The sequence below is a fragment of the Numida meleagris genome, chromosome 1, assembly GCF_002078875.1.
Source record: "Numida meleagris isolate 19003 breed g44 Domestic line chromosome 1, NumMel1.0, whole genome shotgun sequence".
Taxonomy (NCBI): Eukaryota; Metazoa; Chordata; class Aves; order Galliformes; family Numididae; genus Numida; species Numida meleagris.
Genome location: NC_034409.1, coordinates 168,235,327 through 168,258,973, shown reverse-complemented (window position 1 = coordinate 168,258,973; position 23,647 = coordinate 168,235,327). Strand labels below are relative to the sequence as shown.

Here is a 23,647-nt window from a genome sequence, read left to right as displayed (position 1 = left end):
AGGCCTGCAATCCAAATCATGTTTGCATCTGTATGGGTGGGGAGAGAACTGAGCAGGAACATGGGCTCAAGCACATGCTGGAGAGCACAGACATGCAGCCTGGGTGCCTGGGAGTATGAAGAATGGGCAGCTATGGAGAAAGATATAGACTGTCTCTGCAATTAGTACTTCTGCAAACAGCTTTTTCTTGGTTGAGTTCTGGTGTTCACAATTGAAGGTTGTTACCAGATAACCATGGAAAACCTCGGGGAAAGCAAAAAAAAAGGAAAACGCAGCAGGTAGAAGGGCTCCAAATGATTTATTTTAAGTCAGTTTCATTCCAGGACTCCCGGCATGATGGGAACGCACTCACAGTAGAAGATTTATTACATGTAAGGTACAGTGGCTGGAAGATAAAGCTAAACAAACTCTGCTTGTGTTACAGAAAACATTTTTACAGCAGGTAATAGGCACTAGAAAAATGTTCCAAGAGTTGTGGTGGGATTTCCTAGAAATCAAGATCTCTTGTTGTTCCTAAAAGAGGAGCCCTAGTTCAAACACAAATTAACTAAGGGAAGACCTGCAGCATCCGTCACCCGAGAGGTCAGGCTGGATGGCCACATTCTCTGCTGGCCTTGTAGCCTATAAATAGAGTCCCAGTAGGGAAAAAACTATCCTTATCTTGGACTTTCTCAAACGCTGTGGCAAAAACAATAGAAATGCAGAAAGATCACAAGTAGTCATTTTGCAGCAGTTATGGCTCGTTTGATATTTATGGGAGTGACACACGTTGCCATCTTACTCCAGAACATCTTTGGAGCTCTTCCTTCCTCCTGTCAGAGCGCAGCCATACCTAATGCACCACTTCTCAGAGCTGCTTACTAGTCAGCATCTGAGAATTATAACCAAGGATGGGTTTGAAGTCAGTGGGAGTTCTGCTGTTCTCATGTAAGGGGTGGGTCAAACCATAACATCTTTGCAATTCGAGGACACACCTCAAACTCTCCATTGGATTTTAAGTGAGGCTCGGGGGAATTATGCCACACACACAACTGAGTCTGGCTGAAAGAACAGCTGTTTCTCATAGACAAATACAGTTACATTTAAACAACATTGGAAATGAATTCTACCTACAGAAAGTGAGTCATTAAATAGCCACAATACCAACAACAGACAAATTTATTCTGTGCAGTGGTGCTGCCCTTGTTGTTCTTTGCAAATGTTCTGTTTCCTGCAAAAACAGTTGCTGGAATGAGAACTTTCACACAGCACATATCCTCCTGCAAACTTGTTGGTTAAACAGCAAGTCCTGCCTTGGAGCATCTGGGATTATTCTGCACACGTGAATCGAGGGATACAGGAGCACTGATGTCTTTGATTGATTATTGGCTTAAAAAATACAAAGAGTGAAACAGCACTTGGATTACATCAGTCCCCTCCTTCACTTACTCCCTGTGCTCATTTTGCCATCTAAGCGAAAACCCCAAAGTATATAAAATACTTTGAAATGAACAAAACAACGCAAAACATCTGGATACTTCGAGCCCTTATGCTACAAGCAGAAGCAAAGGACTACATTCAAAAAAGTGTTGTGAATATTCTGTCAGTACCAACCCCTTTTACCTTGAACATGCTGTCGGTCACTGCTGCGAGCACAGCAGAGCAGGCTTTAATGTTCTCATTCATCAGTGGGAATCTGAAGTTGCAGCGTGTACAGTCCAGTGGGAAGAGGAGACCCAAGATCAGAGCTGGTCTTTGGTTTGGAGCTGTGGTATGAAGCAAGCTGGCTTCTCTCAGTTCCACTTCTCATGAGCATGTGCTAACCAGCAGGCAGTGGGGTATTCTGAAACAGAGGGCTCTTCACTCTCTCCTAAGTTTTTTGTTTTTTAATACTTGAGTAATACTTTAAATCTAAACCACATAGAAAAATGACTCTTAAGCATGCTGGCTAGGACAGCTACCTGGGAAGTATGACACTTGGGCCTCCACTCCAAAAAGTATGTAAGTATTTCCTTAAAAATAAAGATGAACGTTGCCGACAGGCATGGACATTATATCCCCTGGGCATGCATACCTGCAGCTTTCTTGGGAGAACAAATCCTGGTTCAAATCCTGGCAGAGGAAGTCCTGAAACGTGAGTTTCTTACGTTTTATTTGGGTGCCTGAAGCACTGAGAATTAGGATAAAATGGGAATTGCCAGCATAGGAAGAGCAACGCAATAGTCACATTTGTGACTGTAGCTCAGAAAAAAGGTTGGGGAGGTTGTTCTTACTAAAGATAACAATGACCTCATATCAAATCCACAAATAATTTTGAATCAGTCATTCCTGCCTTTTCGGAGCATATTTTGAGAGAACTCTCCAGTTTCAAATGAAAGTGTCCCAGGCTTTAAGAGTTGGGTCCTTCAGACAAACTGTAGAACTTACTTCGGTTACAAAAACTGAGCATCAAATGAGTTTAGCTAAGCAATATACAACCAGGAGTGATTTTTAAAGATATACTTCCAAAGACTTCCAAATGCACATACATATATACGTGCGCTTATACATTTTAGAAAGAAAGGTTTACACTTCAGCAGTGTGGTTCAGATTAGATCTGTGCCTCCATAGGCTGAATATAGAGTAATTGTTCCTGAACACAAAGGCAAAAGAGAAACGGAAAGGATGTACGGATTCCCGAGCAGCCTTCTTTTCCTGTCAGAGGCATGAAAAGGCCTGTGTTCTCAAATGAAAACCCTAATCACCATTTAAGACTGCTCCATAAAGGAACAAGCACTTTTTGAACTGAGCTCTGTTACAAGCCTCTGTTCAAAGGACTGCATAATTGGGCATCCCTGGCAAAATGAGATAATGTTCACGTATCATGATACAAATGTTCTGGGAATGATCAAAACATGAAAGAAAATGAGGTTCATATAGGCACCTTCTGTATTAAATCGGTAGCTCCTATATCTTCTCCCTTCTGTTATCCTGCATCAATACTGTCAGTAGGCTTTTTGCTGTTAGTCCCAAGGGAAACAGGATCGGGCACCAAGAACTCAGGACCATTCAGTGTACTACCACACCGTACCACACACTGCAGCTACGTCACCACACAACAGCTGGCTCTGTATGAGTGCTGGATACATCATTTCTGTGGTCTTTCAGCTGGGAAAACACATCCCAGTGCGCCAAAGGCCTTTCCAAAGGCAGCATGTACCTGTGTACCTGTGGCTCTGGCTCAGACTGGCTCCCTCATGGAACTGGTGCTTCTGTATCTCCAGTTCCGTGATTCTGGCCTCTGGCAGCTCACAGGCTACTGAGCAACAGAACCAGGACATTATAATTACATTATAACTGCATTTAATTCTCCCTTTTATTTTAAATCAAACCCGTCTTGTACCCCTCTGGGTACAAAATGAGGTGGCAAAAATAGGTTCTCTAAAAACCTACCCCACAGAACCACATGATTTTGATGCGTAAAAATTTCAAAGCTCTCGAAAAACATTAAGGAAGAAAGGAGCTCACAGAATAGTCTACTTAAGAAAAATCTTTTAATTTTTATTACTTTCAGTGGTCATTTCCTTATGTCTATGTTTATATTCCAAACCAGCTATACAGTTTAGCTTCTAGATTTCTTCCCTCCAGAAATAAAAAAAATGTCAAGGAAAATATTGGGAAAGAAAAGTTCAAGAAGGTACCATCATTCTAAACGCATCCTACTGTTATTACTTAATTAAGATAATTAAATGCTCTGAGTTGGAGTAATGGAGACCAGGAGTTTACGCTTGGCATTTCCTTTCTGATTTTGTGCTTTCTGACAGAAGATACATCCCCTTGTGGGGAGAGGCTCGGGCCCATGAACCACTGGTTTCTCCGGGGCAGGTGTGAGTATCAAGCAAGAGAAACAGCTGTCAGAATCCAGCTTTTTGCTTCTGTATTTCTCAATTTCCAGTCTTTCCTTAGATTTTGCCTGAGGTACCTCATTGCCTGAGGTACCTCACATAGATCTCTTCTGTGAGTTGTGGGGAAAATGAAGAAAAGCAGCAGGCCACAAGGCTCCTGAAGAGATGATACTAGATGGTTAACAGAATAAGAATAGTGTGGAACCATTTTCTTTCAGCTGTGTCAAATCCATTATTTTTAGCACCTTCATGAAACACAGAGGAAAACTGCCGTAAAGAAAGCACTGCACAAAACTTTGCTAGTGACAAAGATAAGAGGACACAATTCTGTGGATCTAAATGAGCATCTGGCAAATCAAAAGCATTATTACTGTAAGGATGTCCACATTGAGCTCATTATTGGCAGGTTCCTAACCACGTCTAAGCTGTGGTAACACTGAAATAGTTCTGAAGACATTTTCAGGCTGTTAAAAAACCTCTCCTTTTTTCAATGTCAATTCCACTGCCACAATTATAATGCAGTTGCATACATGTTGTCTTTGCCCATAACTTGATTTTTTTTTATTTATTGAAACCAGTCAATTCAAAAAGCTGAAAATTTAAGTGATGTGTATCATAAACATCCACTTACTGCTATTACCACGACAACACATTTCCGCGTAATGTAACAACTCCACTGGAGTTACAAAAGCCAAGGCTATCAAATTGCATCCAGTCTAAAAACAGGGAGAGAAATACCAAACACAAAGACACCTTGTGACTATTAAACATAGGGTGATAGCCTTCTTCTTCTCTTTGATACTGAAAGCACATTAGTTTTGGCGTATGAGACACAAAGAAATGAACCGTCTCTCCAAAACAGGTAACGGGCTGATGAAGCTCACTACTGATCTTTCATCAGAAGTACAAGATGAAAAACAAACAAAAATTAAAGACTTGAGTCTGGTGGAGTGACAGGAGGCTACTATACTCTGTGCTGTATAAAGAGAGGACAGAGAAAGTGCACCCAAAGTGCACAATGAGACAGGAAGGGAGATGGCAAAGAAAAGAGAAGGGAGGAAGTCTGTACTAACAATGCTTCTATCTGAGATAGTAGCATAAGACATGACAAAATGTACACTACGCTTTCTAGATTCACATAACATCTGTTAATTTTTCACGCAGCAGGTTCTTTCTGTCTCAAAGAAACCCAGGATCTTCTTAAAAAACTTCATCACTTTGGGGAGACAGGGTTATTCTGCACTGTTTCATTCCTCACACCTCAGTACACACCAAAGTCTCTATTCTTATCGCAACAGATGCATCTGTCTGCGTTGTTGCTCCAGACACAAATTAACTGGAATTGGAGTATGCAATAACCTGTGTTCTGGGTGCTGACTCTCATGTCAGGCTATAGGGATATTCTCTCCATTTTCACTCGTATGCCATCTTCATCTCGAAGAATGAGAAGTTACAAAGCACGTCAAATGGAACTTGAAAAGTGAGATAGCCAGCTTAGGACAATTAACATGTTCTGACCTAGTGATTCTTATTTCCTGCTGGTTCCATACAAGATGATTCAGCACTTGAAATACCTGAGAACTGTAAAGTGTTGCAATGTTCATCACCGTTGCAGTTGACTAGAAGTAAAAAATTTCAGTGTCTGTTGTTGAAAAGGTTCCGCTCTCTGCTCTCACGTTCAACTGTTACATAGCAAATATACACAAACTACATTAGCTTTGTGTTAAAAATAAATTTGGGTAGAATCTCAAGCCTTCCACCGAATCATCTCTGCAAAGATGGCCCATCTTTTCAGCAAGAAGCAGCCTGGAGAAAGCAAAAGAGGATTTGTTGCATTGCTTGAGGACAACCTGATAACGAAGGTACTATTAAACACAGCAATTATCCCTTACCTTTCCTTGGCTAAGAGAACAGACATTCCCACCAGCTTCGCAAACTCATCAGCTGTGAGAGAGCCCTTTTCAGATACCTATCAAAAACCAAACACTCTAATAAACAAACTAAGGCATTAAAATAGCAACTCGCTCAGGTCTAGCTTTGTGAAGTACAAAATTGGTGGCAAATCTCTTGCAAAGGAAACTAGTTTGCATTTAAAAAAAAAATGAGTACATGGTATCCTTTCAGGTTTTTTTTTTTAAAGACAGAAAAAATTAGTGGAAAAATTAAAGTAGCTCACAGACAGTGGCACACTGTCACAATTAGTACTTGCACAGTCTAACTGTACTGAGTGATTGTGCAAACTGGGAAGTGTAAGTGAGGAAATAAAACACAGCAGGGCATGACTGGTCATTGATTTAGAAATTCAAGCAATCTAAGAGAGGCATAGAATTTAAGCTGATCTACAATATTGCCAGTGACTGTATTAAATCCCCAAACCTTGGTATTCCACCCTGCACTGTGGCCTACTAGTGGGATCACATTCACACAACAGAAAAGATTCAGACTTGGGCTTAGAGCTTTGGTCCCATTGTCCCAGTGATGCTAGCTAATATATGCTAAAGTGAAACATTCTCACACAGATTGGCACATGGACATTTAAAATACTAAATTTAAAGTCCAGGCTTATTACTGCATTGAATTTCCCATGTTAATATATGCTTTATTAGCCTAGAAATCAAGAATTCTTCCATTTTTTCACTTCTTCAGATTCAAGCAAACTTTTAAATCCAGATGCAGTTGCCATTTCCTGCTTCCTACATAACTGGGTGGAAAAGGGTCTATTCTGCATCATCCTCAGCAGTCTCTGAGCAGTAGTTTCCCTTTAGCAGAAACTCCGATTAAATTAGTCCTAATTTGAGATTATATGACTAAATTTAAGTAATGGAAGTTATACAATCGAATATGGCACATGGGTAATTAATTATTTTTCCTTCCCAAATCACTATTCTCATCAAGAGTGACTTCCCCTTTGACTTCCCCATCTTCCCGTCTTCAGCAGTCATCTGAAACCACATCACTCTCCTGTTTGAAACCCTGACTTCCTTTCACTTTTTCTCAGAAGTTTCATGTTACTGCGTATTATACACTAAGCACAAGGTGCTTTTGGCCAGAGTTCTGGTCTCTTCCCTTTCCCTTATGGGCTAGCCTTCCTCATTCGAAGCCTCTCCCTTACATTCTTCTATGAAATCAAAGCCCCATTTTATGAAAATAAAACAAAAAAGGCACCTCAGTAATAAATCCACCATCTGTTGCTTTTCATGGCTGACATCATTTCTTAAGAAAAGGCTTTTCCTTTCTTTTCAAAGAGATAAGCTCTCTTACTGAAGGTAACAAATTAGTTAGAAAACAAAAGAAATTAGAAAAAAATTGAAATGGACTAGGTATTTTTTTGGTAAACATAAGAAAAACTGGAAAGATGAACATATATTGGAAGAAGTGTTTTAATTTTGTTAATTTGAAAAGGCATTTGTTAGGCACATCTTCTTATCTAAAATTTTTTTGTTGAGAGAGAGCCGTACAGTACCAATGATGCAAAACCACAGTGAAGAATCCACATGATGTATCAGGTAGGAAGGCGCCTGTGATAGCTCTACTTTTTCTTTGTCTGTGCAAGTCAAAGTCTCTTTGGATTTTTATCTTTAACTTTGGATACACTGAATCGGCGTATTCTGGTCTAGTACCAGATCTGGACGTTGGCGGCCCTGCCTGTGGCAGGGGGTTGGAACTTGATGATCCTTGGGGTCCCTTCCAACCCAAGCCATTCTATGATTCTATGAATCAGCCTTTATGCGGCTTTGTGGAAAAGCAAAAATTTGCATCCCGCTAGAAAATGTGCAGGGAAATGTATCAAATTAACAGCACTTAAATTAACTCAAATTAACAGGATAGCAGCACTTTAAACAGTCAAGAGGCAGCCAGATCAGGATCATCTGCCACATCGAGCAACTCATATAACTTTTTTCTTCCTCAATGAACCTACCTTAATGCTCTATGTGCCACCTTCCACATGAGCACTCGTCACAGCCAACTCGGAACAAGCTGTTATAAGCACAAAGTGCTATTTCACAAAATAAGCCCCAGTCAAACAACTGCCTGTATCAACATGTAAGAACTATTTTCACTACCTTCAAGCACATTGTGTACAGAGACCGAAGTCCGTTGGTATTAAATTGTTTAATACATGCCATAAATTTCATCCGACAGTGCAAAGATTTGGAGGAAAGTTAAAGGTTAATGAATTTTGAAAAGAGATGGAAAAATGTTTTATTCTTTATGGAGAAAGCAACAACTAAGATTATTGCCTGCCTTGTAATCTGAAGATGGAAAGTGCCATTTAAGTAGTACTGTTAGAAGATTTTAGAAGTGGAATATTTTGTATTTTAAAGCCTCAAAGGGAAATCCTGTACTTCACATTTTTATATCTAACGTGTTTAAATTTCCCCAGTATAATCAGAACACTGAAGGAAATGAAGTTCACTTACTGTCTCTAACGCAGAAGCGACCATTTCCTCTTCATTGTGAGACTGGAGCTCAATCACCATCACACCACTGTCAAATATCTGAAGCCTGAAATCAGAAGAGAGTCAAAGTAAAAGAAAACCCCATGCACACCACCTATGGCCACACTGAGACATCCACAATGATAAAAAGTACCATACGTAAAACATTAAGTCAGCTAAGCACCATGCCCTGACTTACGAGTACCATATTTTATAACTGCACCTGCTGTACATCTCTTACCGTAGTGGTAATTTCAGCGACTCCAGCATCTTACAAGCGTTCACTAAATCTTCTGGCGAGAGCAACTAAAAAATAGTACAACATCTTTATTTACAGCATGTATTTGCAGTATCAGCATAACACCAAAACAAAGAGTTGCAGTAACTACAGATATAATAGACACCAGGTTACCTAATTTTGTTCTTTGTTTTTTTCCCTTCATATTGTCCAGTCTATTCTCTTGGCTTCTACACTCCTTCCTGTTCCCTTACTGTTTTTTTTTTTTTTTTCTATAACACTCATTCTTACCCTGTTTACTGAGAGAACTGATGCATTTGGGAAAAAAAAAATCCTCATTCTTTATTATTCCCTGGCCTTAGTTTTCTTTCCAGGTCAAGGAGGATTTTCCCTTCTATATGGTATTATAAAAAGCAGCAAACGTTATGACAAAGTATAGAGGATACATAAACATTGCATGGAAGAAGGAGAAAGGAAAAAGGTAAAAACCCTGTTTTAAATAACGAGTTGATCACTTCACCCTGTTGCGTAGAGTGAGCAATTGGTAGGGAATATTTTCACACTTTTTCTTGAATTACCTTATCAAGGAAGTGCTCTTGATAAAATATTTAAGAAAAACCAACTCCTCACCTCTAATCCTCGTGCACGGTTTACCAGACAGTACACTTCTGTAAGTGACATGATTCCTCCTCTCTCCTGTGTAAGCACAAGACTGGTAAGAGAAATAGTATTAATCTAGTAAACACACTATCTTCATTTGCATTGACTGATTGAACAGCTAAAGCAGAGAAGCTAATCATGGCCTTTCATGAAAAAACTACCCTGGCAATACCAAGGTATTTCTAGCATTAGAGGTAACTTGTTAGATATCTTTCTCCAACCATTTCAAAATGTAAAAAATTGATAATATATCCAAAGACTGAGAACTAATTTTATTTTAAAGTCAAAGGAAGAAGGAATTTAAATATATTAAATTTATCGATTTTCAATTTTCATTTCTCAGACAGTATATCTGATCACGATAGGTGACACATTTCTTAAGCAAAACATTCTGTATGTTTCTAGAGAGACATATAAATGTAGAAGTTTCAAAAGGAAATAAAGATTTTTGGCAAGAATCTAGAACCCTCTAAAAGTTTCAAATAAATTAAAATATGAGATATTCATAGAATCGTAGAATGGCCTGGGTTGAAAAGGACCACAATGATCATCTAGTTTCAACCCCCCTGCTGTGTGCATGGTTGCCAGCCACTAGACCAGGCTGCCCAGAGCCACGTCCAGCCTGGCCTTGAATGCCTCCCAGGACGGGGCATCCACAACCTCCCTGGGCAACCTGTTCCAGTGCGTCACCACCCTCTGTGTGAAAAACTTCCTCCTAATATCTAACCTAAATCTCCCTTGTCTCAGTTTAAAACCATTCTCCCTTGTCCTATCACTGTCAACCCCTGTAAACAGTTGTACCCCCTCCTGTTAAAACGCTCCCTTCAAGTATTGGAAGGCCACAATGAGGCCTCCCCAGAGCTTATACTTACATATTACTAAAGGGAGAATAAGTATGTAATACTTAAAACAGTTCAGTGAAAGAATACTTATATATTCAGAGTTTGTACTGTTTTTCTCTCTAAAAAAAAAAAGTAATATTCTGTGGTAAGGAATGAATACAGAGCTTTTCACATAGCAGAAAGACTGCTAATTTGATTTACCAAATATCACCAAAAATTCATGAATTAGGAGCTACCATTTCTCCAAAAAAAATATTCTTACACTTCACATTTAAATTTTCTTACTAGGAAAGACTTACGTAAGCAGTGAATAAGAGGCTATGCTGCTAAATTAGAAACTTTACAAAGAGGCACAGAAACAGAGCCAGAACACGCTTTCATGAAAACTCAGCACCATAAAGAAAACACTGGTGCAAAATTAGGTACGTTACCTCCAATGGTGTCTGCAGTATTCCAGCAAGTTGCTTTGCCAGCTGCATGTGGTAATGAGTACCAGATCCATGTGTTTCCCTAGTAACTGGATTAGCTATGCCCATACTCAGTAGATATGATTTGAACCTAATAGTCTAAACAAATAAATTAATTAAAAGTTTATCAGCTAGTGAATGACCTCGTTTTTAAAGGACTTTTGTTTTATTACCACAAGACAGTTTTGGTGAGTAAATTCAAAGAGTTTACTACCAATAAAGTCAATTACTAGCAAAGTGAAAGCAAGACTAATACAAAACAGAAAACTGGCATCATCCTCCATTCAAAGGCATTAAAATCTATGCTTTTTAGAAAGGGACAAAATAAAAGTTAACACCAAACACTTAAGTCTCTTTAACTAGATTTAAAACAAACAAAAAAAACCCTCACAAAGTATTCTTTACAGAGCTTGTATTATTAAAAGGATAGCTTTTGCTTTACACAGGGACATTTCTGTTGATTCTAAAAACAAAATTCATTTACCTCATCCTCCGTGATGTCACCTTGTTTTTCTTTAATCTTATTAGCGATTGACTTGGATAACTCCACCATTTCCTTAGCCTATCAAGAAAGACCCACAGATAAATCAGTCCGCAAGTCATCAGAGAAAACTTGCTTAAAACTGAGAAAACAAGCATAAATCTGCTTGGATAAGTGACATGTGCCATACCTTCTCCATTAGTTTACTAAGGTCCTCAAAAGCCTGAAATGATAAACAAGACATTTCAGATCAGAACAGTTAGAGCATTCATCTTCATAGATACAGTGAGCTACCTTGGCATACTTATTCAAGCTAATTTTAAGGGCTGCAACTCCTTTACATTAATAAGTTATAGTGTGACACATTATATATAGTTGATTGCTTCATGAAAACTGTTTCTTACAGGTCTACAAAGAAAAATCATACAATCCATAAACAACAAAGAATGAAGGAAGGATCAAACAATTGCACTCTTTTTTAGTGTGAATACTAGTTCAATATGATCTGTGAAGTCCATGCCATGGGAAGGAACAATGAGATACTGAGACCCAAGGAAGATGAAACAGCCCAAGATAATTACAATCTCCTGAATGTTGGGGGAACATTTCTTGGTGGTGAAGGCTGGTTTTTCTTCAACCAAGTGAGTTCACCTTCACTCAAGAAAATCTATTACTTCTGGACAGCGGCAAGCCAGCTGTAATGCTACAGAAACATTCCTCCTGACAACACAATCTGACTTGATTGAGTGAGTGCTGCTAAGTTAGTAAGAAAGATTGTAGTTACTTTAAAATGAGCAAGAAAGATGATATATACTCTGATATGTATGCTTAACTGAAGAGACAAAATCTCTGAAATTATGCGTCAACATTTTTTCGTTTAACTATCTCACACAATACAACAGTGATGCTCCCACAATTAACAAAAACAGTTAAAAAACAATGCACTAAGCATTGTTTAAAGCTTTATTGTTTTCACAAAACTATGTAATAAACTGAACATACAACATAGGACCGTGCTTCTATCAAGTCTGTTAAGCTTGGTAAACTGCTACGGTCTCAATGGTTGAGATGGTAAACTGCTATGGTTGTGAAATTCACAAGTTTTACTATTGATAACCAAATAACATTTAAAAAGATCGTGTATTTTGACCAAAAAGGAAAAAAAAGTAAATATATATTTAAAAGTAACTAATTTCTGGCAGCCTCAGCAACATATACTCAGCCTTTGGCCCAGCTCTCTAAATACATGACAACACGCCCAGGTAGAGAACCTTTTCAAACTACCTTTTTTTGACCAACTGGTGTAAAAAACATTCTAGATCCTTTTCAGTTAAAGCGTGCCTGAAAGCAGCACCCAGGAATTCCAGCCACAAACAAAGAACTTCATTTGGTTACAGTATTGCAAAAGACCACAGACACAGACACATTTTGCCTACAGTTTCTAGGCATTGCTCCTATGCCATTTCCTATATTCCAACTAATATCACAGAATCACAGAATTGCAGGGGCTGGAAGGGACCTCTAAAGATCATCTAGTCCAACCCCCCACGTATCCCACTAGAAAGATGAATTTTAGCAGAACTTATGCAGGAAGACTGAATTGTTCCCATCTACAAATATTTATGACTTAGAAGCCTATTGGCCTGAGACTCCATACACACAAATGAGAGAGATGTCTCCAGGAAGGGACAGTTCTTTTTCCACCCAAATCCCTCCTAATGATACAAGTGACTCCACCTACCATAGAAGTTCAGCCTCTTAACACTTGGTACCTCAGATAGGTATCCAAAATTAAGTGGAATATTTCTTCTTGCTTCCTAAGCTGCCAAATTCAACGGTTTACAATAGAATTCTCAATCCTTAGTGCAGTTTAAGTCCTTCTACTGTACTCATATACGATATCAACAAAGTTTTCTAACAAGGCTTTTCCCAGCTTATTTCTAATCTCTAAAACCTGCGTGGAAACGCTGTTCATCAAAAGAACCCTTGCTTTAGCTAAATAAACAGTATGCTGTGTGTAACTCCTCCTCTGCCTGACTCACCGAGGGCAGGCCTGGAAACAAAGGGGAATGTGCACACACCTAACAGGAACTTCCTCAGATAAACAAAAGGCTAAAGAACGGGATTCTTATCAGCAGTGAACAGCAGATGCAGGAAGCCTTTTTCTGGAAGCCAGGGCATCATTTTTTAAATTAAGTCATCTATAACATTTAAAGCTGGAGGAAGGCAGGATTTCACAAGTCATGATTTTCCTCCGTTCATGCAACACTCACAAATGGATTTCTTTTACTCTCTGAAAAAGCTACAAACGGAAAAAATAACCAGACAATACCTTTTGAACCACACACACACATATATAACCACAAAGCCTTTTGAACTACACATAGAACTTCATTCACTACATTCTTCATAAAAGAAAAAAAAAATTCTAGCGGTATCTGAAACAGCATGCTGCCCACAAGCTGCTATATAACTCTGCTATATCAGAATACGCAGCGTGCTTTTTATTGCGGCACGCTGAATCCCATAATGCTTTGCCATTCAAATCAATCTGCTGTAGACAGTTTACGAGTACTCCCACATCAATTTGTGTATCCCTCTCTGTTACCAAGACAGAACCAGATTACTTCAGATGGGTATTGCTCCCAATACATCTGAAAGATCTTCAGTGAAGTAACAAATTGATTCTGTTGTCCATCAAGACTGACATTTGCAGGTCAACCACTGCACTGTTACTGGGGAAAAGGACAGCATCCATCCTGCCAACATACCTTGCACAGATACCTGTAACTTGCTGGCACCTGGACAATTACGGCACTGTAATTATAAGTCTAACATTTAAAAAATGAGCATTCATGTGATGAAAATGTAACTGCATCGTGATTATGTGCACCTAGATCGGCACGTTTGTCTAAATAGATATTACATTTTCAGTTGAAACCAAAATGAGCTGTAGAAAGAGGGGAAAAAAAACCACTCGCAATGGTCTGTTTCTGCAGAAGTCTGTGCTCTGCTTCTCTTGATGAAAAGTCACTGAACTCAGATTTCTAATTCCATCAAAATAAATCTTGTAAATACACAGCAGTAGTTCTGAAGAACAGCCTTCTTGGAAGGAACTGTTTACATGAAGTACCCTTACGAATACTGAAAAGGCAGTCAAAAAAATAAGTAATTGTAAAATACACAATCAATTCAGATGTCTCAACAAAAGCAATAAACAATTTCAGCTGCTCCTAAAAGAAAGTGTGAATGAATGAAAATAGCTCATACAGATGGTTGACCTTGAAACTTCAGTAGTATTTACCTCGGAAATGTTTTTGTCAGTCTCTTTTCTTTTTTCTTCTAATTTCCTTTCGATCCCTACAATACCTACAGCCCTTATTCTTCCTGCCTGGAAAAGAAAATAAAGCAAGGAATCAAAATAGGAAATGCTAGGTTTTCTCATCCACCTCAGCGTGAAAAAGCTTATATCAGAACACAGAAAAAGTTCTTCCAAATAGCTGATACCATACATACAATAAGTCATATATTTCTTGACAGTACTTTTAAAATCAGTGTCAAAAAATAAACTACATGTGTAAAGCAAGTGTGAATTCGCTGTAGTATAGGCAGATAACGGTTACTAATTTGAACCTATTAATATGAATATGCCTAATAGCCTGATCTAGACTGAACGTTCCAGTTTATCCCAGTTAAAGCCTCCTGAGTCCATGTGAATGTCTTTAATACAGAGCAAGGCAAATACATGAGTGCATCTAAATACAATTACCTCGAGAAATCTGTGTTCTACATATTCATATGTACAATATATTCATATACAGATACCATACACACACATCAGTTCTTAACACAGACATACACAGGCAGATAAAAAAAGGCAATCTAACTGACAAAGAGACCCTCCCTAACAACTGCCCAATTAGAATATAAATATAAATCAGATCCACAGGGTTTCCAAATGGTTATATAAAATTTACATGTTACATATCTGACTTACAGCCACTAGAAACAGAAAAGTGATCATAATCAAGACCGAAAACCTTTCAGCTTTATCAAGTCTCTCATGTGGAATATGCTACTACAAAAATGAGCTCATTAGCAACTACTCAAGTCAGAGCACACTTAAGGAAGAGAGGCCATGGTGTGCAATACTAGGTGAAAACTGCAAAGGAAAAACTGATGTGTGCTAGTGAAGAAACAGGCAAAGCAAAGTTGAATGTGCCTGCAGTGCTGGTTAGAAAGACATGCCAGACACAGTTACAGGATATGGAGACAGCACTTGTGGAAACAAAATTACATGAAGGTTCTGAATTCAAACTAAACTAAGTAACATGCGACAAGCAGAAGGATGCCAGACACTCTGCTCCTACCTGTGGATCCTTGTTAACCTGAATGGTCTGTCGAGCAGGTACGTTCTCCCATCTCCTTTGTGTGATTTCTTCTGAGAATCGTCTAAAGAACTGCAAACATTTGAGAGTGACAATGGATGTTTCATAAAATATGCAAAGTATGTCTGGTTCTTTTAGCATCTTGGTAGATGAATCAAGTTGCACTATAGGAAGAAGCATGGTAACACCTACACATTCACAGCACAACATTCTTTTCCAGTCTTCAAAATTACACGTGGTAGAGGAGGCTACTAGTCAAACTACCATGACTACTTCTATTGTAAAATATTTTTTCAGATATTCAGAATGTTCCAAAACATGCTGAAGTTAAAAATGGCAAGGTTTGCTGAAAGGCCTACTTTTAAAAGGAAGGAAAATTATCAATACAATTACTAACAATCTGTTGATTGAATAGTATAAAGACAACAATGCAGACTTATTTGTTTAATGCTAACACCAGAAGGCGGCATTACTTCATTAGGTAACTTTAAGCAACCTGCTCACAAAGAAATGAAAGTGAGTCTGATGAAACATGTGCACGTTAGATACAGATACAGAAGACACATAAATGTCTTATAAAGATATCTATAATTAATTCAAGTTGAAAATCGGATTTTCTGCAGTGAAATGGCATGGCTTTTTTCTGTCTTTTGGAGTTCAAGTTCTTAGTCTCTCCTCATGAGGATTTTATACTGTAAAATTTCCTTACAGAGGATAATTCCTTTGTTTTGTTTTGTTTTGTTTTTTAAGGAAAAAAACCATTCTTTTTAACATCTATTACATTCTTTAGAATGTGAAAAGACTTTGAGATTAGCTGTTGGTGGAGAAAAACGAAAAACTGATTTATAAAACACAATAAAACAAAGGTCTAAAGCAATGAGAGAACTGATTAGGAGTAAGTTGCTGGATTTCCATTCAGTAGAGAGGTACAAAGAAAAATCTTTTACTCTATTAACAGTAACAGATTGCAAGGTCATCATTTTGGAAAATAATGCGTTCCATTTAAAAATAATATGGGAAAAATAAGATTTTATTAAATCTACTAAGAAGAGGACAAAGTCTAATAGTACCCCCTGACATTTCTGGGACTCTATATTCAATCAAAGCACAGAACTCTGAATGCTCATAGTGTTTGCTTTCAAAAAGGATGTACTGAAAAACTCCACCTCAAAAGTCAACATGGAAAGATCGTGGAAAATTATCACTATCGTAGCAAGAGGAGAAAGGCATGTCCAAAGCTGTGATGTACTGGGCTTGCACGGTACAAAACTTACCTCTATTTGCCCATGCTCTTTGAAAGAAAGTTTTATGTAGGAGTATTTGCTGCTTTGGAATGGGCCAGGCTCTTTGTTTGAAGAAGCAGGATGAAGATGAGCTACTATTTTGGCACTAAGAAAGAGTTAAAGAAAAGAGAAAATACAGCTTTTTCTATTAACTAACAAAAAATCCCTTTCCTACAATCAAAGTTATCTGTTTGTTAAAAATCTGCACTAACTTTATCACATGCAAGAACTGAAGTACATCAAATAATGTTTTACATTTGTGCAACAATGTTTAACTGATTTGCCACATACATTTTTTGTGTATATCTTGCATAAAGATACAACCCCTAAAACAATAACAACTCACACATTTAAAATGTATCTGCCATAATTTTTAAGAAATAAATGCAATAGATCATAAGATTTCAAGCAATTATTTCTGACAACATTAGTTAAGGTAAAAACTAATTGTGAAGCAGTACATTTGATTTGGCTTTTGATTTGCAATGATTACTGTCAAAATACACTAACGGTCACAGGAAAGCAGCAGCTCTCAATATTATGTTTAATCTCCCACTTGTATGTGTCACTTGCAAACACTGCATGTGAATTTGTCCAAAATCAACATTCAAAGGTAATGTGCATGGAAATAACACTCTAAAATGACACCTACCACCAAAACAAACCTCGAGATAGCATTATTTTAGGAATATACTAGGCCACTGTCACAGCATGGGGGCAAGTCTGCCTTTCCCACTTCATTTTACCAATAGTTTTTTTTTCATAGATCTTTATTTGCCTTCTTCAGCAGAATTGAATTACCTGATCTCATCAGGGTACCCCTAGGATATTACCTTAGTCTATTCATCTGACTGCATCTATTCATCTGGCTGCAAGCACATCTCGACTACACAATTTCTCCATTTAATCTTTTTCTTGTCAAACTTCTCTGTACACATACCATACTGAATCAGTTACCTAACTGAGGGGAAACACCAGTTCCTTCTATCCATCACTAGCATTTGCAAGCTCAGAATCAACCATATATTCATGTAAAGTAAGATAATACGGGATCTGGCAGGCTCTCTATTCCTAATCAGTTCTGTGACATAAATGACAAAAATTAGCTTTCAAATTTAGATTCAGCAACAGCACTGTGGTATTGATGACTAATCAATGAAAATGGCAAGCTGGAACACATACTTTAGCACTTACAAGATGATTCAACCACTTGCATCAAACACCACTTTGCCATGACTCGCTTATGCACTTGGTCTTAAGCGAGGAGCGCTGGGCTCTGTGGCTGTCAGTTTGGAAACATGGGTTACAAACAGAACCTACCATGGATGATTAAGTAATCTTGGGTTTGTCACATAACACACATGCAAATAACTATCAATCCGAGAAAAATGTTTATCACAGAATCATCCTAAAATCATGGAATAGCCTGGGTGGAAAGGGACCTTAAAGCCCACCCAGTCCCAGCCCTGCACCGTGCCCAGGGCCTCATCCAACCTGGCCTTGGGCACCTCCAGGGATGGGGCACCCACAGCTTCTGTGGGCAGCCTGTGCCAGGGCCACACCGCCCTCTCAGCGAAAAGTTTCCCCCCAACATCTAAGCTAAATCTCCCCTCTTTTAGCTTAAAGCCGTTCTCCCTTGTCCTATTACTATTTACCTGTGCAAAAAGTTGTTGATCACCTTACCTTTTTCCTATCCCAGCTGCTTGCTCTTCAATAAAGACGACTTGAGACAGAGGTATAGCAATGCAGCATTCCTGGAATTACCAATGCAAACACAAAAGACATTAAAGCCATATCCTGACAGTTAATTCTCTTAAACCATTTATTCTCTTTTCCCATTTCATAAACTGTACAGATTTCTGCAGGTGCTGTCAGAGGCACTCCAGATGAAATACATTATTAACAACAGAAACAATCTATTAAAGAGAAATAAAAATAGAAAAATACAGACTTGAAGCTGAGTTCCAGATAACCAAAACAAATATAAGTGTAAGGCACTTCAGGCTAGATTTATAAAACCTCAATTGAACAAAGCTTTAGGATCTAAGTACAAGATACGAACACTAAAATTTCCACACCGTTGCAGCTTACCCTTGTAGGTGCACATTGCCAATAGGTCCTTAAAATGCTTGGATTGATGTTACTTGGGGAGCCAAAGCACTACACAAAACCACCAGTTTCTCAGTGCTGAATGCCTAAAAGCTGGATTACCTTTTGAGTGGTGATACACCAATACAAATGTCTCCATCTATCCACCCTCATAGACTTAATGTCAGCACACATTTATTGAACTGTGCTTTAGATAAAATCAAAGCAGAGCAAGAAGCAAGACTGTATCTATCTGTGGGAAACTAATCTAAACTCTTTATGTATGTATTTGAGACAGAGGTTGCTGAAGGGAACAATTCAAAACATCTAATTATGTGACTGGTTTTGTTTTGGTGAATATCCTTTGCTGAACATCCTCTTTCACATGATAGCTTGGTGATCAGTAGTGCAGGGTCAGAATGCAGGAAACCCAACATTCCCTCTTTGAAGCTTTCTCTTCCATCAGCCACGAAGGTGTCCCTAACACCAGGCTATAATGAATACTGTTATGAGGTCCTCTCAGTCCCTACTACCAAAATTATTCCTTGCATGGAATGATTAAATACATGTTAAATCAGAGCTTATAAGTATACATGGATGAACTCCTACTAATGAGTAAATCTCTCACAGGGGGAAGAAAAACGTGGCTTGTACTTCCTGTTTGACTCCAGATTTTACAACCAATGTATAGAACAATTACATTTATAAAATGCCCACATAAATATAGGCAAAAAAAGAGATTCCATTAAAAAACAAAGATTTTGAAAACAACAAAAGAGAGAAATATCTAGATTTTTTTAAACAATAAATTAATAAATTAATTATTAATTATTCAAGAAACATTTAGAGATAGCGTTGAGAGACATGGTTAGTGGGGTTATTGGTGGTAGGTGGATGGTTGGACTGGATGATCTTGTAGGTCTTTTCAACCTAGCTAATTCTATGATTCTATGATTCTATGGTTATGTTCACAGCTAGAAAGCTATGAATTTACTGTAAGTACAAGGACTTAGAATCACCCCTTCCTGGTGAGAGAAGCAAGAGAAAGTGATACTAAAAGAGCAATGAATTAAAAGTTCTGTGGGGATATGAAGACAATGCATTCATTTGCATGTATTTTTCTACTATTTAGTGTTGAAATTATGTATGATTTTGTGATTTGTAATGTGCAAATCTAGCTGTGTAACAAACTTAAAAGAACTACATAATTTTTTTTTCTTTGGAAATTACTATTTTCTGTGCTATTTGACTGCAGATGGTAAGTAAGGACAGCAGCTATAAAACACAAGTGTTTTTGTAACAAGTTTTGCTACTTCAGCCTAACAACAAGTAGCCTCTTTCATTACTAAAGTTGGTTGACACAATAAAAGGGGAATCTCCAGAAGTTTATTCTAGGTAAGGTAGCTAAGGTTTCTAAAGTTTATGAATCATAGCTCAACACAAATATAAAAGGCCATTGTGCTGCCCATGTTTCACTCCTAAGAGCTTGAGAAAGAATCAGCTTCATTTACCACAGCTACAAAGTTACAGATTTAAAAACAAAACAAAAACCTCACTCTCTTGAGACAGAATTAACCTGTACTTGATCAGACATCAGTAATTTCTGCCAATCTGCTGCCATATGTTTCTGCCTCCTCTGTTAATCAGACTTTGGAGTTTGTCAGAATCTTTGCTCAGTTAAATTATTAGTTAGAACTATTTTCTTATTCTCCAAGTTTCTTCTCTGTTTTTTAGCAAATTCCATGATCCCAGAAGAGTACAAGGAACAATGTGGCCTAGGTAGCATGGGGAAAAGAAATAAATGTCATCTTTTTGTTGAGAAGAAAAAGGGGATCTGAACTTCCTGAAGCTGTCATATGCAACGTTACTCCAGGCAAATAGAAAGTCTGACTGAGAAGATTAGAAGCGGTGCATATTGCCTCACATGCCCGCCTGTCACAAAAAGATGCTGATGAAGAAGTCAGGGGTGAATTACAGAGACAGTCTAACTTAGGTAAATTATCTCACATTGGCTGTGCAAAAAAAAAAAAAAATTACAAAGGGTGGCTTATGATTTAGACAATCAACTCCAGACTTAATAGTAACCCCCAGTTGGGACAGGCTCTTCGAATAAAGCATTTTGAAAAATTTCAACTAAAAATACTTGACATCACTTCCAATTCAGGCCGTTCTATGATTCTATTATATACATATATAAGTTGCTTTGACAAATTCAGATATCCTTGGTGACCTTATATGTCCTGAAGGCTCTGTGTAGCTCACCGCCATGGAGCAAGAATGTGATAACTGGTGGGAATAGCCATTAAGTATGAGAGATGCTTCGGCTACCCTTGCTAAAAGCTAGTCCAGTGGAATAAAACTCACATTTGAAGAGTTGTTACGTGCACATGGCTTCTGAGGCTAAATTTTCTAAAATATTGTGTCCAAAACAAAGAGAATTCAACCTGGTTCTAAGAAAGACATCTTCAATTGCAACTCTAAGGTGGTGCACATTATAACAGTCTATGTTTAGAGCTTATTACACATCTGTCATCTTTCTCAGCCATTCCTAGCCTATAATCTCAGCCAGTGACTAGACGATATGAAACATTCAGCAGCAACATTACACTGTAGTTTCAACAGTGCTGCTTGAACTCTTAATTGAATCTCCACAGTAGTACAGACAAATGGTCTGGCTTACTGGTTCACCACAGGAACAGTCTGCTGGAAGGATAAGGCCTGCACAACGTAATACTGCCACCAAACACAGACTATTATCAATTCATGGCCTGGTACTACATGCTGGGATCAGAAGATGGGGAAGCTTGGACTTAGAAACACGCTGAGGAAGAAAAGGTCTTGCTAAATGAGGAGCATGGAAGAGGCATTCAGATTACAGTTTGAGTGACATTTTCACCTTCATTCTCAAAACCAAGTTTCTATTACATTATTCCAGAATCTTCTTCTCTATTTGTGTGCTACAGAAAAGGAAAAATTATATGATTCCTTTCAACCCCTCCTCATCTCAGCACAATTATTTCATTGAAGGAGAATTGGGTGAAAGAACATTCCTCGTACATAATCCTTTTGAACAAAATTTCTGTGAAAGAAAATATGTGGGCTACATGTGTAAGACAAAACACACACAGACAAAGCTGTGGTGGTGAGGCACTGGAACAGGTTGCCCAGAGATGTGGTGGATGCCCCGTCCCCAGAGACTTTCAAGGTGAGGCTGGATCAGGCCCTGGGCAACCTGATCTAGCTCTGGATGTCCCTGTTCATTGCACGGGATTTGGACTAGATGGCCTTTAAAGATCCCTTCCAACTCTAAGGATTCTAAGATTCTATAATTTCTTTTCTATTTGCAAACTACAGCTTGCTTGATATGAAATTTACAACTGAGTGACGTGCAAGAGACCAAAGTGATACTTACGTGATTCTTCTGATCTCTCCATATTAATCTGTGTGTGCTAAGCAGTAATACTCCACTATCAAATTTCACCTAAGCAGGAAAAATAAAACAGATCAACAACAAATTTAACCACTAAGTTGCATAAGTAAATCATAAAATCATTAAGGTTAAAAAAGACCTTCAAGATCATCAAGTCAAATTGTAAATCCATCACCACATTACTGAACTTGGAAACATTACACATTAGCCAACATTGGAATAAGATACAACAAGCCAATATTTTGAGGGTGCTCTTATTTTTTTTTTCTTCCTGAGAGCAGAATCAATGAAGTTCATGGAAAAAAAAATGGGGAAAACTAGTATAAAAGGATTACATGGATATACACAAACTTCCTTTTGAACTGCATAAACGTACCCCCAGGAAATCCTGAGGGATCCTCCCTCCACATGCTGTGCAAGATACACAAACTGTTAAAGATCCTATTTTTAAAAGGGTTATTGGCTTTGGAACACTGTTTGCTGATAAAGAAAGTAGGAATTCTACAAAAACACAAAGCAATCTAACGAGAACATACTACAGACAGAAGTCTTCAGGCCTACCAAATAGGAGTGTTCCTTCTATCCATTTTATTGTTGAAGAAATATTTTATTTATCGGTAAGCAATCAGGACTGGGAAAATCTGTGTTAGCAAATTGCTTCCTACTTGTAAAACTCAAAGCGAGCTTTAATAGCTCCTTAGAAGGGTGTGCAGCCATTCTGGGGGAGAAAAATGGGGAGATCAAGAGCCGTGGCACTGGAACTGATTGCCAAGGGAGGAGGTGGAGTCACGGCCCCTGGAGGTGTGTGTGGCACTGAGGGACATGGTCAGTGGGCATGGTGGGGATGGGCTGGCAGTTGGACGATATGATCGTAGAGGTCTTTTCCAACCTTAATGATTCTGTGATTCACAGAGCCAAGCCCTGTCAAACCTCACAGCAACGCGTGCTGGGCGCCCTGCGGTTCTCCCTCTCCCTTCTCCTCAACTACGTCCCCTCACGCTCACCCGCTCCCCCCTCCCGCAGCCTGCGACCCACAGCAGCGCCCCTCGTTCCCCCAGCTCCCCCGCCCGTGCTCCCAGCGGTACTCCGGGCCCATCCGCGCCCGCCAGCCGCTCCCGTCACCTTCTCCTCCCCGTCGTAGAGCCGCACGCCGCGCTGCTGGAGCACTAGCGTCTCTCCCAGCTCCAGCAGCCCGCTGGTCCAGGAGAACCGATCCATGGCAGCCCGGGCGGACCTCTCTCTTCCCTAGGAGGGACCAGGCCGCAGCCACTGCTCCCGTCCAGCAGGCACCGGGCGAGCAGGGCCCTGCCCCAACCGCTCCAGCCACAGCGGCGCGGCGCCCTCCAGCGGCAGCCTGAGGAGAGGCAGCCTGAGGAGAGGCAGCCATGTTCTCGCCGCAGCGCCCTCCACCGGCGGCCCCGGGAACGGCAGCCATCTTCTCGCCGCGGTGCGGGCAGCGCCATTGGCT

General features: G+C 39.1%; 1 protein-coding gene across 1 annotated transcript; it reads right to left on the bottom strand.

Annotated features, from left to right (window-relative positions):
• VPS36 (vacuolar protein sorting 36 homolog) lies at positions 280–23,522 on the bottom strand. The gene is made up of 14 exons (XM_021376956.1): positions 23,302–23,522; positions 22,162–22,230; positions 18,345–18,415; positions 16,653–16,767; positions 15,361–15,450; positions 14,295–14,381; positions 11,181–11,213; positions 10,994–11,071; positions 10,474–10,608; positions 9,171–9,236; positions 8,544–8,608; positions 8,285–8,369; positions 5,756–5,832; positions 280–5,669 (listed from the first exon to the last, which is right to left on the bottom strand). Exons 1-14 carry the CDS (start codon positions 23,395–23,397, stop codon positions 5,576–5,578), a joined length of 1,161 nt encoding a protein of 386 aa, XP_021232631.1. The 5' UTR covers positions 23,398–23,522; the 3' UTR covers positions 280–5,575.